We start from the raw sequence: 18520 nt of genomic DNA, 5'->3' as shown, positions 1-18520 counted from the left end.
GGCTGTACTTTCTATAGGTGCTTCACAACAAAAATCATAGCGGTGGTGAGCATTTAAGCAGCAGGACATTTTTGCTTTTCATAGCAGTCACACAGCACTTACACCTCTGAGATTATGTTAAAGGAACACGCCGACTTATTTGGAATTTAGCTGATTCACCGTAACCGTAAATAAGACAGTCGATATATGTATCGACTGTCTTACTTACGGTTACCCTTCTCATCTCCGTGTGTGCTGTAACGCTGTCTGACGGCTCCAGCATTAGCTTAGCCCAGCACAGATCCTGCAGGTAACTGGTTCCAACTAGCTTACTGCTTCGAATTGTGACAAAATAACGCCAACATGTTCCTATTTACATGTTGTGATTTGTAGAATCGCAGCGTGTACAAAAAACAACGTAACATGACACAGCCATCTTCTAACAGTAAACAAACCGGGAACTATATTCTCAGACAGGCTTGCTGCGAGCATATCACTCCGCCCAAGTACTATATTCTTCCGGCGCGGAATATAGTTGCCGGTTTTTTTTACGGTTAAAAGATGGCTGTGTCTCATGTTACGTTGTTTTACCCCACGCTATGACTCTCAAATCACAACATGTAAATAGGAAGATGTGCGCTATTTTGACTTAATCGCATAGCAGTAGGATTACTGGAACCATTCACCTGCCTGTTCTGTTATGGGCTGATGCCTCTGGAGCCATCAGACAGCTTTACAGCACGCACAGAGATGAGAAGGGTATGTATCGACTTGTCTTACTCTGGGGGTTACGGTGAATAAGCTAAATTCCCAATAAGTCAGCGTGTTCCTTTTTAAAGGAGAGCAGATTCCAAAATTGATAGGCTTCTATCTGTTAAGCTGCCAATATGCTTTATCGGAACTGCATGTTGGATGGTCGACTATGTTGAAGCCAGTCGTTTTAGTGCAGTGCCACTCCAGGTTAAAGGCGAAAGATGGTCATAGTTTGGCCTTGCTAATAAGTTGGACAAAAATACTGATATTGCAGGGCAATGCGGTTACCCCCTACTGTGAGTTCACAGAAGAAATGCAAATTTTAACTTCTCAGCATGTCACAGCATCACTAAAGTGTGTTAGACTGTGCTATACTATGTTAGTAGAAAAGATGCATAGGTGGTATGTGTACTCACTCTGACTAACCATTTTGGGTGCTCCTTCTTAACCTACAGCCTGCTGACTGTAGGATACTTATAGAGAAGCTCAAGGCATGCAGTGATGAGCAACTGCTGGTTGAACTGCAGCACATCAAGACCTGGAATATTGGCAAGGTAAGTTCTAAACAAAAGAGGGAGAGGCACCTTCGTCATAACCTGACACGCCAGATGGTTTGTTACACCAAACCATCTGAGAAGCCATCATTGGAAACTGTTTGGGAAAGGGCTGTCTCATACCCCTAAACCACACCTGTAGCTGCCAGTAGCTCCTCACCAGACGCTGATTGGTTTGGTTCACTACTGTCCGGACACAAATGCATTACTTGAAGCCTGGCAAGATGGAATTCTTGTGTAATTTTGGGTGATATTGCGAGAATCTAGCTGCCTTGCAAGGTAACATCCGTCAATCTTTTCTTTGGAAACCCTGTCATAACTATATCTATGATGACAGTGTTCCCGCTGGTCAATGATTGTGTGGAATATCACGGACATAAGAGGTGTATTCCATGAATTTGACAGGCACTGGGACACGTCTTAGACACTACATGGTCCAAAAAAATTATGCTGCTTTCATGAAAACGACATGTCCACATTCTTCATACTTCTTTGTCATCTTTTCAGTTGGCAAACCACAAAACAACACATGCAGCCAGGCTAATTATAACATAATTTAATGGATGCTCCAAATCCAGGATTCGGATTCGGCTGAATATTGGGCTTTGCAAGTGGAAATTCTAAGGTTCGGCAGAAATCGAACCCCGTCAGGTTCGATTCTTGCCGAACCTTAGAATTCTTTCCCACCGAACCCTATGCTTGCACTGCGCACGCTACACTGAACTTTCGAGCAGAAAAGCGCCGCCTGGCAGCACTCCCCTGCCAAAAGAAGGTGAGCCACACGCACAACCCGCAATGCCGACCTGCCCTGCGGCATCAAGGACCCCAAACAACACACATCACCGCTGCCAAAACACCTGCGCATGAAACATCCGAAAGAATACAAGCCGCACATGAAGGAATCCACAGACAGCAGCCAAAACGCAGCAACCCCAGGTACGGCAAAGGAAGGACAGTCTCAGCTAAAAACTTGTTAACCAGACAGTGCCTCTCCTGGGCTGTCAGTCGTTTTCCCTACAGTGGGAGCGGAGCGACCGAACGGCCGGCTGCTGCTCGTTAGCTATCGTTAGCTTTCTAGTTTCACACACCCACCATTCCTTCATCATACACTGGTTAGCGAAAATTTGCCAAACAAAATTTTCACTCATCTGGTGATAGAGATGTGCTTTCCTACGATGTGAAAAGAGCATGTGAATTCAACATTAAGTTGTTGCATTTAACTATTTTATAGGGATGCACCGAAATGAAAATTCTTGGCCGAAAACCGAAAAAGAGGAAACTAAGACCGAAACACCGAAAGAAATTAGGCAAATTATTAGTACCATTGCATTTATGGCTATGACTGTGTACTAACTTTACCAAAATCAAGGCATTGCAATTGTATAAATTAATATTAAAGTTTAATTAAAAAAATATCTAGCAGAAATATGGCTACAATCTGATAGTCATATACAGTATATAGTAGCCTAAGAACAGAATAGCTTACCTGTTGTTGTTGTTGTTGTTGTTGTTGTTGTTGTTGTTATTATTATTTGAGACACTTTCTTGCAGGATTTCACTGAACATATCAGACAACGAGGGTGCATGCCCCTCATCTGGTGCAGAGAGACAAGTCTTTTTCTGCGCTCTGATCTCCTCCTGCGCTGGGCGCTGCTCCGTCTCTACACGGGTTCTCCGCATCCATCGGCCTGGATAATTTCTCGTGCGCCCTGCTTTATTTCCGAATCCAAGTAATGGTCTTTATAACGCGGATTGAGTACAGTCGCGATGAAGTGCAGAGGATCCGAATAGATCTCAATGAAACGTGTGCTGACAGACTCTAAGAGCGTACTTTTCATTGTTTTCACTCCATGGTCCGTCTCAACCTCCTTGCTTAGGAGATGCTTTGCAGGTGGAACGGATCGGGTACTGACACACTTGCAGGTCGCGGTTTCTGTTTGCGTCATCACAACATTTTCCGTATTGTTTCGATGATAAAAGTATTTCGGCCAAAGATTTTCGGTGGCCAAATATTCGGTGCATCCCTACTATTTTAGAGGCTATGGACGTTGTTTACTTAATGTGTTTACTGTGTTAATGGACTGATGATGGGAGTAGGATTCAGTTTCGGCAGAATCTTAAAGGGGTGATAGAATGATTATATAGGGTATTTCACACTGTTCCTTATGGTCTCCTAATGGAGTATGTAACATTGGTCGGGCTGAAAATGGCCTGGTTGATATTTTATTGCCCCTTATGCATCCCTGTGTTTTGGCCCTATTTGTAACAAGAGCTTTTCTTCCAAATATGGTATTTAGATGAGCTGCGTGCTGATTGGTTGAGCGACTTGCCATACGCACACATTAGAGACGCGCGCTGATTGGTTGAGCGAATCCCCAATACACATGCATTAGAGAGGCAACAGAATCTCATATTCCAGACACTGCAATGTTTCATTACCAAATTCACTTCTGAGACTTTAAGCGAGAAAGCGGCAGCCTGCTGGGCTCCATACCCAGGGCAAAGTCACCCTTTGTGGATACTGCACTACGGGGCTTCGCGGCCAGCTGCCGGCATAACTATAATATATGGGTTTGAATTTGACGTAACTTATAACAATGTCCGATTTGATTTTTAAGGCATTTTAATGAACGCAAGGCGTCTTTGTAGGACGAGCAGCTGCTTGCCATATGTCCCATTCATTACAATGGGGAAATACCGCAGCTAGCTAGCTACACTTTCGCCATAACTAAATTATATTTACAATTTGAATTTCGTCACGCCACTTGTATAACATCATTCCCCAATGTCTTATAAAGCTAACCGTTGTGTCCGATTTGATTTTAAGGCATTTTTATGAACGCAAGGCGTCTTTGTAGGACGAGCAGCTGCTAGCTATATGTCCCATTCATTACAATGGGGAAATATCGCAGCTTGCTCACTTTCTCATAACTAAAGTATATTTACAGTTTGAATTTCGTCACGGCATGAATATTACATGTTCCTCAAGGTCTCAAGGACAAAGCTTAGCTAACACTATTTCAATTGAATGTATTTTTGTGAATGTCAGAGTTAGGAGGAGGCTAGCTAGCTCTCATTGATGGACTCCATCTCACCGCAGCTCTATCAATGAGACTCGCGGACAAGAGGAGTTTATTTCCCCGATTGTTTGTTTAAATAACTCAACACACATACCCATTATAAGATTAACTGGAACCTGCGGGCTGCGGTAAAAGATTGCGGGCGTAACCAGCTCGCTGACCGCACTCTCAGTCACTCACTGGTAGTAGAAAGAGGGGAGGAAGAACAGCGAGCTGCAGGCCCTGGAGCTCTGTCAGGGCAGCGGCGTGTGGTAGTTCCAGTCACCCAGGAAAGGGTGAGTTTGCGCGGGTATTGAGCACCGGGCCGCCGGCCGAGCTCAATCGAGCTCACAGCAGGCCGGGGTCTGTGACGGAGGGCAGGCAGGGCGGCGATGTAGCAACCCAGGCAGAACCGGCGCTAAACTCCGACACAGTCGGACAAAATTTGCAATTAGCCATCCATTTTCGTAAAACGGCCCATATTTGAGCTTTATATGGTTGATTTCTCGCATAAAAAAGTTTCAGAAGTGAATTTTGTAATGGAATAGCAGAGATCTGCGTGACCTAGATTCAGAAAACTACCTGATCTCAGGTCAGTTGTGTAGCCTATGTAAATGTTGGGGCGTGACCGTTCTCTTAATACACCCATGGGCGTGACAAAGTTACAGGTCTTGGGATGCTTACGTAAGCTTCTAGCTTTGTTGAGATTCACCCGTTTTCAGCGGCAGTTTCAAAAAATGAGATTTTCATAGTAAAGGGGTGTCAATGGGATTTTGAGCTTCTATGTTTGTCCTATTTACCTACCGAACTGTCGTTATTCAACTATGACAGGGTAAAATCGGTTTTGCATTCTATCACCCCTTTAACTAGTGGATACGGTATTGGGCCAAACCTCAAAAATCTGGTTTCTGTGCATCTCTAGTCAAAAGGGCTCGTGGCCTTAGAGTAGAAGCTCCTCCTGAGCCTCAGTGCTGACCAGGTGTATACGGTACCTTTTTCTTGACCTCAACATAACAGTAGAAATTCTCATGCTCCTGTGCCACACATTATTTTAAGGTTGCGACACAACATATAAATATATATACAGACATTAAAGTCAGCTCTGCTGTGTAATTTGCTATATTGGCATTTCAAATAACTGATAACAGAAAGTTAGAAGTAATAAGAAAAAGGCTTTCTGTCGCCTCTGTGACTGGGCAGGCTAGAGACACAGCTGATTTCTCCCTGTCAGCCCATTACACCTCCGTTCAGTACACTCTTGCCCAGTACGACAAATTCACATTTTAATAGTTATTTTTCAACAGTTGTCTTTCTGTAGTCTTGCAAAGTAATTTGTTTGAAATAGTGAATTAATCTGGCTCATCAATGTTAACTGTTAACGTCAATCTTAAACTGCGGCGCTGCAAATGATTATTTTAAAGTCCCCGTCCAGTCAAAAAAAAAAAATTGGTTTATGCCCCCTAAAATGTCTGACTTTGACTATACTAACTTGTAATTGTGCAAAGTTTGTCACAAGAGAGGTGTTTTAACATTCCTCTCCTGAAGGGAGAGATGTCTGTGCAGTGTGCACTAATCTGAAATTTGAGATCCCGGGCAAGCTTGATTAGGTACGTCACTAACTTTTCTTTTTAATGGTAAATTGTAACCGGGCGGAGCATTACCACCACCTATTGTCGACCAACAAAATATATACTATCTTCTCGCTATCTGACTACAGTATAGTGGTACTTGTTGAAAAAACACATGTATTAATTATAGTTGTATAGTTCGGTTTTCACTGTTTTTTTTTTAAATACGTTGGTCCTGTAGCTTCCGCTACGTAGCAAAGATGGCGACCGTTGAGGGCGAGTAGTGTCCAGCGTTCTACCCTCAATGTTTTCAGTGCAGCATCCGGGTACTCGTAGTGCACTGCATTTGGCTATACTTTGTCAGTTTGAACGCACTATGCACTCAAAATAGCAAGTGTTAAGTACAGATGTGAGCGATTCGAGACACCGCATAGGTCTTATTGACTCCAGGTTCAGTCAGGACACAGAAGCTATAGTTGCAGACTGTGAGCCCTGAATGAGTCTCATCCTTGCACGATCCAAAATTTCTCAATGAGGGAGAGAGTTTCCAGACCCTTTTTTTCCAGTTTTTTTTTTTTTTTTATCATTTTATGTGGGTAAACGATGCTAAACAAAATATTAATTATAACAGTATTTTTTACAAACTTGAAAAAGTGTCCAGTGTTTCCCATACATTGATTAATTTGTGGCGGCCCGCCACAATATCAACTTGCCCAACTCATATTGATTTTCTATTTTTTAACTTGTAAAATGGGTAAAATCCTATTTCATTGTAGAGCTACGCACAGCGCATTGATTTGCTCAGCGCCTTCTTGTCCTTCTCTTTCTGTGTTTTTGAGACTCCCTTACAAACGTGTTTGTGAGAATATCTCACGAACGCATTTGGACCCGTCTGTAAATAGCCCCGCGGCTGCCTCCTTTCCATGTACGACTGCTCGACCACAGTAAGCCTCTGGCTTTACCATGTTTCTACGGCAACTGCTTTCACTAGTGCACCTGGATCTCCCTAGTTCAAGGTGAGTCTGTTTCTCCTTCAGTTTTTCACGTAGAGCCTAACGTTGGCAATGATAGCTGACATTGGCTAACGTTAGCACTTGTTACAGCGAACCTTTTACGTAATGTCAGTTAAAGTGGCTATATGTAACTTTCAGTTGGTGTTGATTTAAGCAGTGTTTTTACCACCCATGATGTCGTAATATCTTTTCTTTACGGTGCTGCATTACCCACTGTATAGTACAGAGTTAGCTTTTCCGGGAGGTCATATAGTTGCGATGAATGTTTTGCTCAGACAGAAAATCATTCATTTACAATGAAAGAATAAGATATAATAATAATAATAATAATAATAAGATGATGCATTATTGCATTTCAAGTGTTGCATACGATAACTTTGCCTACTTTGGATGTCTCGTGAGCTAAACCAGGTAACATTGTCACTTGCCACGAGCCAAAGCATTAAGTGTTTGTTGTAGCAACCAAAGTAATAACATAGATTCATATATCGCATTTCATAAAACCCACGGACGCTTTACACAAGTAACGTTAAAAGGGGAAAGAAAAGAGTAGGTCAACACGGACTAAAAGGAAAAAAACGTCCGCTAAATGGAAGGGGGTGTAATTTAATGTTGACTACTGACGTACAATGACATTGTGCAATCTAAAGTTATTTTATGAATGAAATAGACACCTGAGAGCCAATTCGGGGTGGGTTTTGAATTCTTTACAATCCCGTAATTGTCTCTGTCTATTAAAAACCCGACCGAAATTGACTCGCGTTTTCGCCCGTTGTCTTTCACTTTCCCTTTTTAGCCTTTAGTTCTTTGTTTCCTTCTTTTCTTTGATGGTCCTGCCCCAGTATCAGCCATAACTACAACAGATAACTTAAAATAACATGAAAATACAATTAGGCCTATATAAAGAAATCTCCTGCTACCTTTTACCTGGCTGGATACAATAACACAGGCTTTTCCGGTGTTACAAAGAAATCTGTGACTCATCAGAATGTGTTACTGTAGTGCCGTCTACCTAACCTGACTCCGCCAGATAGATTGCTTCGCATTTGAACGGCATATCCATTTAGGAACTTTCCGTTGGAGAACTTTTGGGAAGGGGTGAAAATACTGGTTAACTGATTGGATAAACCATCTGTCTATCACCACCTATGTTGGTGATAGATGGGCCAAATCAACCAATCAGATCAAACTCTTGCCGAAACCAGTCAGGAGAAGAGCAAAAACCTCTTTTCCTCCGAGAAAAGCCTCCAGTGCTGTTTTTTGCTCTTCTTTCAATGAAGAAATACTTTCTAATTCGGATAAAACTTGCGCAATAGCTACGCTCATCTCATCCGTGAAAGCTGCCATGTTGTTTAGACTGAACAGTCGCTTCTCGTTGCATCACACCTAAACCCGCCTCAAAACCAACGCTGATTGGTCGGTCGTTTTCTCTTATTTTTCTCTTATCTCAAGATGCCAGACTGATCTGCGAGTGGAAAACTGGAGCTCGTGAGATTAGGACTGTCTCATGAGGCTACAGTCTACCTGCCGCAAATCAATCTGTGACTTTGTGGGAAAAATCAAGCCCGGGCAGAGACTAAACTAAAAACTATATAAAATTAGCATTCTTTTAACTGTTAGTCTTGTTTGCTGTTACAGGTCATTTAAGATCATTATATGAAAACTGACAAAGCTTCAGAAACATTAAAAAGTTACATATAGTCACTTTAAGTTAACTAACTTTAACCAGCCTGGTTCTATGTGAAAAAACAAGGGCAGAGAGAAAAGGACTTAACATTGGTGCTGAGAGTTCCAGGTGAACTAATGGAAGACATTATCGTAGGCTTGGTTCAGAGCAGGCTGTGGGTCCAGTAGACTGACGTTTTCTCCAGATTTCATGCTCTCCTTGCCCCCCCCCCTCCCCTTAAACCCCTCAACAGTGAAAGAAATTAAATTTGAAACTGGAAAAAACTTACACTGAAAAAAGAGTGAAATGACAAATGGGAACATTGTCATTGAAAAATGCATCAGAATGCTAAAAATAAACAATAAATTATTGTATAAAAAATTGTAATTGCGATTAATCGCATAAGTGTCCTTAACTTGCGTTCCTTGCAAATTAACCACAATTTCTTTTGCACATTTTTAATTCTCAAGTGCAGTGTTTTTCCAGGCTCAGAAAGGGCCTTTTGGGGGAAACTTTGAGTGTCAAAGACTTCATTTCCTGCATTCTGACCAACATCTTTATTTATGTCAAGGAAAACCTAAAATTCTGGTGGCAGGTAACAATTAAAAATATAATGGAATATAATGCACTAAAGGGGGCTTTCGCGTCTGACTTCACTGGAACACTAAATCCAGTTAATTTGATTAGTTTTTTAATTTAGGAGTGAGTTGCATAAAGTAACTGCTATTACTGTTGAAGCTAATTTGTACCACAATACAATAGTGTTAAGAATACAAAATGTTATGAAGTGTAATGTTTTCTATTTTGAAATACATTCTATTAATCCATAAATTGTCAGCGATGTTAATTATAGCCTACATTAGGACTAGTAGTGTAATGGACCACCGCTGCGGTTCGGAGTGTATGTGAACGCGGATAAATTGCAAATTGAACCAGTATAGTGTGAAATGCAGTTTAACTGCTGCTGCTACACGAACGGGGCTCAGCAGAGAGACGGAGCAGGACGACACCACCTCTGCAGCTTGTTCAGGGAGTTAGGGCAATGCTGATAAAGCTAGCGCATGTGGTTTTCATGCGTACTATCGTACGGCTTGCATGAGGTGTTAAAACCACTAACCACAAAAACACGGAATTGGACGTCTATTTAACGTGACTACGAGACGTTTTCACAGGTTATGAAACTGTCTCAATTTAATACTGATAGACGGCAGCGCAGCCCGCTGCCGGTCCCCAAGTCAGCATGGTCACGAGAGAGTCCGGTACAGCCTCACTGTGCAAACGGAGATCCCATTAGCACTAGCCTCACAGCAGAGAGTTCAGATTTAGTTAAATTAGTGCCAGCTGCATGTGTATAGTGGCTGTGGATGAGAGGGAGGCTGGCTTCTGAAAATCGGACGTTTTAGCGCTCGTGATTTTCTTTTGCCACTGGCTTAAAACCTCTGGGAGGTGCCAAATCTTTCCCTATGCAGGGAAAATCCTGAAATGGTATTTGAGACTCGGCTACTCCATTGGTAACTCAGTTCACATCGACAGTACATGCAAATAACTTTAGTTTTGTAGAGAGAACCATCTGGAAGGGCTTTGAAACTCAACTTGCCATTCAAAAGACCCTTTAATTTATCCATTTCTGCTCAAGGAGCTTTCTTTCTGCTAGCCATCCACTCCTGTTCATGGATGTATTAAGACCCACTCCTGTTCCGCGTGTCAGCTCTTCTCCGCAGCACCCCCCATCACTACTGACTGCCTGCGCAGTGCTGCGTGTTTTAACATCTCATGGATGGTTGTTTTCCACAGTTTGATTTGTACACTGTTGCCACCTGTCCCAACTATAACAACTATTGACTGTAACCACTTGATGAGCCAAAAAAACAAAACCAGAAAACAAGCCAACAAAAATGTCATGGCATTTCACATCAGGTTTACTGTAGGAAATATGTTCATATGTTTGGTTCAGACTTCATCCATCCCAAAATCCTTCATAAATTTAGGAAAATAAAAAAGATGGATACTTTACATTTACTTGATTGATCACTGAAGATTATTTTGTTTGTCTTCAACAGTGTGAGCTGTACCATTGGGTGGATCTACTGGACCGCTTTGATGGCATTCTGTGTGATGCAGGCCAGACCGTGGAGAATATGTCATGGCTTCTGGTGTGTGACCGTCCTGACAACGGACAGCTCAAAGCCCTGCTTTTGGCAGTGCTCAACTTCACAGCCCTGCTCATTGAGTATAGCTTCTCTAGGCATCTCTACAGCTCTATAGAGGTAGGCTTGAACCTAATACACCCTGGAACACTACTCTGCTTTCTGGACTGTGTATATGTCACAGTGGGAATAGTAAAGCAGCTCACCCTCTTTTATCTTTCACTCTCACCCCTTTTACAGCACTTAACTACCTTGTTAGCGTCATGTGACATGCAAGTGGTCCTGTCTGTGCTGAACCTGCTCTATGTGTTCAGTAAGCGCTCCAACTACATCACAAGACTGGGATCTGACAAAAGGACTCCTCTACTGGCCCGTCTGCAACACCTGGCTGAGGTCTAGTGAATGCCATTGTTTTCCTATTGACTTGATTCCACCTGTCCCTCAAGAGAAAGAGCTGTATTGTTTAGTGTCTTTCTTCTCTTCTGTAGAGCTGGGGAGGAAAGGAGAATGGCTTTGGTCTGGCTGAGTGCTGCAGGGATCTGCTTATGACGGTAAGAATTTTACAGTGACGTTTATAACTGTCTCTATCAACTACCTACAGCTTTGGGACTATTAGTTTTATGTTTATGAATAAAGGCTGTCTAACAAGATTAATTAACCACTATTTATAAACTGTCTTCTCTTACTATGCTGCTTTCCGGTGGTACACGAGCAGAAGTACCCGCCCAGTGCCACCACACTGCACTTCGAGTTTTACGCTGAACTGGGTCCTGAGGTCAAAGTAGAGAGGAAGGTAAAGACTTAAGACATTTGTTCATGCAATCAATGTATTAAAAAAAACGAAATATATTTATGGATTTTTGTGTTTATGATTCAACTTCTTCCTAAACCTTTCTGTACTCTTATTTCCCCAGACAAGTAGTAACACACTACACTATATTCACATCGAGCAGCTTGACAAGGTACAGTCAGATTAGAATTGTTTCATTACAGTTGAGTAAGAATACCTCAGGTTCTTCAGCTTACACATGCTCTGCATCTCTCAGATTTCAGAGAGCCCATCTGAGATCATGGAGTCGCTGACAGTGATGTACAACATCCCTAAAGACAAGCAGACCCTGCTGTTCACACATATTCGACTGGCCCATGGATTCTCAAATCACAAGAAGAGGTTGCAGGCTGTGCAGGCCCGACTCCATGCTATCTCTATACTGGGTGAGTATACTGGCCTTCTTCCTAAGATAAATGAGAAAGGGTTTTGTTCCTAGTTGTAACTTCTGATGTTTTCGATCTTCTTTGCAGTGTATTCAAATGCACTCCAAGAGTCAGCCAACAGTATTCTGTATAATGGCTTGATAGAGGAGCTGGTGGATGTATTACAGATTACAGACAAACAGCTTGTGGTAAGAAAAAAAAAATTGCTTTTTCAGCTTGATCACTGTTATGACACTAAATTCCTATGCCACACTAGCAGTAGCACTGTATTTGTAAAATGACATTAAATATTTTTTGATGCTTTGTCAGACCTTACTTTGAGGTGATCCTAATGTGTGTATTCTCCAGTCAGCTCAGTATTCTCAGTGTCATTGCAGAAGTATCAAGTCCCTCTTCTTTTTTTAGTTTTCTGAAATACTGACTTTGATTTTATTCTTCAGGATATCAAGGCAGCATCTTTGCGCACTTTAACTTCGATTGTCCATCTGGAGCGGACGCCCAAGCTTTCCAACATCATCGACTGCACCGGCACTGCCTCCTACCATGGCTTCTTACCTGTGTTGGTGCGCAACTGTATACAAGCAATGATTGGTGAGAATACAGCCAAAACATTTTGTCTAAAGTTTAGTGTGTGTTGATGCACAAGTTTATGGGACAACTAAAATGGAAGACTGTTTAACTTTTAATTTCTATTTCCAAGATCCCCTGATGGAACCCTACCCACACCAGTTTGCCACTGCACTGTTTTCATTTCTCTACCACTTGGCTAGCTATGATGCTGGAGGGGAAGCCCTTGTATCCTGTGGCATGATGGAAGCCCTCCTGAAGGTATTTACTGATCCTACCGCTAATGTCATTATCACTTGTAGTTTTTCTTTTCTTTTAAATTTAGTATTCCCTTTTATTATCTTACTTTATAGGTTATCAAATTCCTGGGTGATGAGCAGGACCAGATCACCTTTGTGACGCGAGCAGTGCGGGTCGTAGACCTCATCACCAACCTTGACATGGCTGCCTTTCAGTCCCACAGCGGCCTTACCATTTTCATTTGCAGGCTAGAGGTTGGTTATGCACTTTGCATTTCTCATTCATGACACAGCAGCTTTTAGCAACAGAGTCACTGAAACTTCTGCCAAACCTCTGGACTCACTTATTCTTCTCTCCATCACGCTCAATCACTTTTTTTATATGTAGCATGAGGTTGACCTGTCCAGGAAAGAGTGCCCTTTTGTCATCAAGCCAAAGATCCAGAGGCCTAGCACAGCTGTTGAGTCTGAGGACATGGACACAGACATGGAGAGTAAGTCACTATTCCTAAGACCTAGGGAATGTTCTCACCTTCAGAAATTAATATCTGTAAGTCAAGGCTATAATAAGCTCTAGGCTATTTGTCAATGTCGCCAAGTTGTAAAGAATCCCCAAATTGTTGCCTTGATTTGCCAACATTATGTATTCTCACAGTGTCAGAAGTTGCCATGGAAAGCAGCCCTGGACCGTCCACATCTTCTGGTTCCAGACCAGAAGCGGACCAGCGAGCGCAGAGCAGTGCTGCTAACGCTCCTCGTGCAGGTACACACAGCAAATGCACAAAAACAAAAAATCAAACACTTGCCACGATTGTACTCTATCATCACTTCGACACTTGTCTCTCTAGGTATGCAGTGTATCCCCCAGAGGGCTGCTCTGTTAAAGTCGATGCTAAATTTCTTGAAGAAAGCCATCCAGGACCCTGCCTTTTCTGATGGTATTCGCCACGGTGAGTCATTGGCATCCTCTTTTTATAAATTAGAGATCAAGAGTCTTGTACTAATCTTGTTTATACATGTTGAACAGGTTAATTAAGTATTGCCTTTATATGCCTCTATACATTTCATAATGTTAATGTGTTTGTGCGCCCTCTTTTTCTCAAGTAATGGATGGGTCATTGCCTACCTCACTCAAGCACATCATCAGTAATGCAGAGTATTATGGCCCTTCACTGTTCCTCTTAGGTGAGTTCACAGTTGCATTTTAGTAAAGCCCCTCAAATACTCTTCTGACTGAGCAAAGTTCTGTCACTTGACTTCGGGAATGCAAAATTTGTCACATAAAACTATCAACTGGAGAAGTCAATTGAATTTAATGGAATTTTACTGTTTGCTTATTTAATGTAATGTACAATTTGTTGTCATTGTTTTGGATTTTGATCTTTTTTCTTTTCCCCACAACGCTCTTGTCTCCATCTTTTGGGTTTGTAGCAACGGAGGTTGTGACGGTGTTTGTGTTCCAGGAGCCATCCCTGCTCTCCTCCCTGCAGGATAATGGTCTTACTGATGTCATGCTGCATGCCCTTCTTATCAAAGATGTGAGTTTCCAGCACTGCCCTTTTTTGTCTGTCTCCTCCTTTTTCTTGTAGTTAACAATAATTCACTATTGTCAATCTTATTTTCTCTTGTCACAGCACTTGAACTAAATTTAACGTCTGAAATTGTTAAATTGTTACTTAAGTCTTCAGAGTTGGCTGAAAGACTTTACTAACACTGTCAGATTACCCTTGCTCTCAGCTCTTCATTCACTTTGGAAATTGGTTGAATCTCAGTGTAAAGGGGTTGCCCTGTGTCCATAGGTCAGGTCATAGGTCAGGTCATTAGTAGAACATGCATCAGAAAAAAATGGTGCAAGGATAACTCCGGATTTCCACTGGATGCATAACGGCTGCAGACCGGCTCCAATGCGCGTTTGCTGCGTGCTCCACCGTCCGTCAATACCCACCAGGTCCGGATTTGTTGCGGCACGGCTGCGGCATGACTGACCGCTGTAGTCACGAGGACCCACAAGTTCTCGCAAATTCAAGTAGAATAGAACCACAAAAACAACAGTTATGCCTGGCTCAGACTACAGGAGTTTTAGGCCGATTTACCCCTCCCGAGAATCTGAGAAAAAAATCTTGTCGAGGACCTCGATCGTTTCGATGTTTGGCGCAGATTATCTGGTGATGTGAGGCGTTCACAGATCGAATCTTGCACCTCCCGATCTGCTCGCACACACATCGGGGCCGCCCCGATAATATCAAACATGTTTGATATCTAGGATTATAATCGGGCGTGAAACGACTGTGATTACGTCAGTACTTCCACAATAGCCAATGAGAGACAGGTCTGCAAGGAGACGGAAAGTGACGGAAACTTGGAAATGTATGCGAAAGCAGTTGTAGTATGGGTCCGGTGGACAACTGAGTTGAAAGAAAGGATGGTGGAGATTAAGGGCTGGGCGATAAATCGATTTTATCGATTAACTCGAATGTGTAATTAACGTGGATTTGTTTAAATGAAAAATTGATTTTCTCCTTAACATCCGCCGACGCTCCCCTCTGGGCTTCCGTAGCTCCGAACGGGCTCATCCCTGCCCCTGCGCGTTTGCCATTGAGAGACACAAACAACATGGCAGCGACTAACATTAATTATTTTCTTAACCAGTCGTTTCATTACTTACTTATCTGTAATCTCCGCTCGCGGTGCACTGTCCCCGGCTGAGAGTCATCATTCTCATATTCGTTACTCAGCAACAGGTGAAAATAGGGGCAAGGTTGCGCAATAACGTTAAAATGATTTGAACTTTTAGCGAGGAACGAGAAGTGAATTACCGGTCTGTGTGAAAACAGCTTTATCTCACGCATCCTTTTTGTTGTTGTTGAATAGCTATATAGCCCCCAACCTCAAACCAATTTAATGAAACTTGTTTTGAACATTTTCTTTGTCATCTGCAGATTGATTTTAAGTAGAGGGAGAAAAAAATCTATTTAAATCTTAAATCGGATTTCTTTTGAAAAAATCAGGGATTTTATTTTTAGTCCATATTGCCCAGCCCTAGTGGAGATGTGGCAACAGCACGAGTGCCTGTTTAATGTATCATCAAAAGAGTATCCTAATCGGAATGATAAAGAGAAGAGCTGGGGGGAGATCGCTTCAGATTTGGACATACCGGGTGAGTGTACAAAGTTGCTAGCGCACTAGCTAGCAAATGTAAACCTTAGATCTAGGTCAATGATCATCTGCTACATTCAGGTCTAACAAAAGATGCATTGCACATAGTTTGTTTGAATAATATTATCGTCCATGCTCGTTTTATTTTCTTTTGTTTTTTATTGGTACAAAGAATAAGTATTACTACACATAGGCGTCGATTTCGGTGGGGACGGTGGGTACCTACCAGATTTCGTCATGAGTCATTTTGTACACACCACTTTTTTTGAGAAACTTGAGATCAGTTTAGTTTAAAAAAAAAAAAAGAAGAAGAAAAAAGTCCATAACAGACACAATTCTTGAGCGACAGATGCAAAAAATCCACAACAATCTCTATCTCCACCCAGGGCAGGCACAGACACAGCCGCACGCATCTCTGTTCACAACACTGCCTGTCGGGACATTCTTGTCGTTTTCTTCTTCATTGGCGCCTATAGCGAGGAAAAAGCTTATACCTAAACAATGATCAATGATTACCAAATTTCTCTCTCATATTGCTCCTCATAATCACAGAAAACTGTCAAAAAATCTAACCAGAAATGTGGTGATGATTGATCGTTGTTTAGGTACATTAAACCACGTTAAGCTTTTTCATGTTACGACTTATGAAGCCCATGAGAACCGTGGGGAGTCAACCAACAGCTGCTCCGCTGCCCTGCTGAAAATGTGAAGCAGAAACGCTAAATGTCAGATAACGTCTATAATAATGGGACTTTGGGTTCAAATTTTTTTTGACAGTTTTCAGTGGTTATGAGGAACAATATTAGAGAGAAATCAGGTAATCATTGATCATTGTTTACATACATTAAACCACGTTTTTATTCATTAATAAGCTACAGGACAGCGTCTTTCAAAACATGACCTGCGCAAAAGAGAGAAAAAAAAATGTATGCGTCATTGTACCCAGCACTTCTGGAAATGTACTTCCGAATGCGTCTCTGTCCCCAGCACATTTCAAACCAAACTGACGCCCGTGTTACTACAGCAAGTTGCCGTGACACAGTATCCATTTTGTTTACATGCACTTGCACGTGAGATCGCGTCACGTGATGTGCTAAATCTGGCAAGATAATCTTAATATCTTGTAGTGTGTGATGCCCCACTATTTTCAAATATTGTAGTGTGAGCATGTTTAAGATTTGAGGGAAGAAAATCTGCAAAGATTCTCCTCAAGTGTGTGCTGCAACCAGATTTCAAAATCGGTTAGGATTTTAAAACTCCTGTAGTGTGAGCCAGGCTTTAGTTTCCATCCGGAGGAGTAGAGGGGAAACAACTCTGTGCTGTGTTTTCAAGGTGTAGTGCAGGTAAAATATGATCCGCCGTAAGCACGGTGTATTTTATTTTGAAAATTAACCGGATGTTTTATTTAGCTTCTGTGCTCGACTTCCTGTCCCGCACTATCTGCCGTGTGCTGAATTGCTGCGGAGCTCTCCGGCGTCCGGCAACAAAAATAGAAGTTCTGCTCTGGAGGGCTGCGGATCGCCAGAGCTGTGCCGGAGTCTGAACGCAGCCGTTCTGCAGTCAGTGGAAATACACACATTGACTTTAATGGAAACCTAATGACTCCGCCGCCGTTATGCATCCAGTGGAAATCCGGGGTAACGGTCTGGTACGATGACCTCCGATTTGTCTGGTCCGTTGGCTGACCCTGACTTGGGTTATGGCATGTTGTGTTAACGATTTGATTGAGATTTGTATAAAAGGGTCCCCAATGCGAACTAGGACTGTTAGGCAATAGGCACAGGTTGATGTTGGGTCTTTTATGGGTAAAAGTCCTTTTGTCACTTTCACCTACTTCCATCTGTGTTTTTTCTTTTTCAGTTTTTTTTAAACTTTCATTGCTTGTTCTTCATTGTTTCTCTTTTTCAGGTTCCTGCTACCCGTGAGGTGTTGGGTTCTCTCCCCAATGTGTTCAGTGCCCTGTGCCTGAATGCAAGAGGCCTGCACTCTTTTGTTCAGTGCCAGCCATTTGAGCGCCTCTTCAAAGTGCTTTTGTCCCCTGACTACCTGCCTGCCATGCGACGGCGACGCAGCTCGGACCCGTTGGGTGAGTTGGGCTGTATGTGCTGTGTTATTCAGATCTTCGCCTGTGGAAACTGTTTGAGTGGATGACATTTTCTATTTTTGGCTTCAGGTGACACTGCATCCAACTTGGGCAGTGCTGTGGATGAGCTCATGAGGCACCAACCCACTTTGAAGACTGATGCTACTACTGCCATTATTAAGGTAGTTTACCTTTTATTTACAAGCACTCTTTCTAGTGTCGCTACATGGTTTTGCAGGATAATTAAAGCTTAATTGGTGTTACAGTTACTGGAGGAGATCTGCAACCTAGGTCGAGCCCCTGAGTACATCTGCCAGAAACCGTCTATCCAGAAAGCAGATGGCACTGTGGCGGTGCCACCAGCACGCTCCAGCCACGCTGCTGAAGAAGCTTCAAGTGAGGATGAAGAGGAAGAGGAGGCCCTCCACACGTTCAGCCAGCAGCAGGGGGAACCAGAGAGCAACAGACAGTCAGTGCCACTTGAACTGTATGACGCTGAGTTCATAACACAATAGAATAGA

The 18520-nt window shown here is 42.5% G+C and overlaps 1 protein-coding gene across 9 annotated transcripts in view; it reads left to right on the top strand.

Moving 5' to 3' along the window:
* huwe1 (HECT, UBA and WWE domain containing E3 ubiquitin protein ligase 1) overlaps positions 1-18520 on the top strand; it is a 59158-nt gene that overhangs the window by 7059 nt on the left and 33579 nt on the right. For 7 of the 9 annotated variants that reach the window (XM_039801642.1, XM_039801645.1, XM_039801643.1 and 4 more), the window contains 19 exons: positions 1188-1286; positions 10653-10859; positions 10980-11132; positions 11228-11290; positions 11455-11532; positions 11654-11701; positions 11786-11954; positions 12042-12142; positions 12395-12545; positions 12655-12782; positions 12875-13015; positions 13149-13254; positions 13416-13523; positions 13609-13710; positions 13865-13945; positions 14192-14298; positions 17825-18002; positions 18090-18181; positions 18266-18486. In XM_039801642.1, coding sequence (XP_039657576.1) covers positions 1188-1286; positions 10653-10859; positions 10980-11132; positions 11228-11290; positions 11455-11532; positions 11654-11701; positions 11786-11954; positions 12042-12142; positions 12395-12545; positions 12655-12782; positions 12875-13015; positions 13149-13254; positions 13416-13523; positions 13609-13710; positions 13865-13945; positions 14192-14298; positions 17825-18002; positions 18090-18181; positions 18266-18486 — 2333 coding nt within the window. The remainder of the gene's footprint in view (positions 1-1187; positions 1287-10652; positions 10860-10979; positions 11133-11227; positions 11291-11454; positions 11533-11653; positions 11702-11785; positions 11955-12041; positions 12143-12394; positions 12546-12654; positions 12783-12874; positions 13016-13148; positions 13255-13415; positions 13524-13608; positions 13711-13864; positions 13946-14191; positions 14299-17824; positions 18003-18089; positions 18182-18265; positions 18487-18520) is intronic. The other 2 variants (XM_039801648.1, XM_039801644.1) reach the window with 1 other exon arrangement.

Source organism: Perca fluviatilis, chromosome 5, assembly GCF_010015445.1.
Source record: "Perca fluviatilis chromosome 5, GENO_Pfluv_1.0, whole genome shotgun sequence".
NCBI classification, from domain to species: domain Eukaryota; kingdom Metazoa; phylum Chordata; class Actinopteri; order Perciformes; family Percidae; genus Perca; species Perca fluviatilis.
Note: the sequence above shows the minus strand (reverse complement) of the source record. Positions and strands in the feature narration are given on the sequence as shown.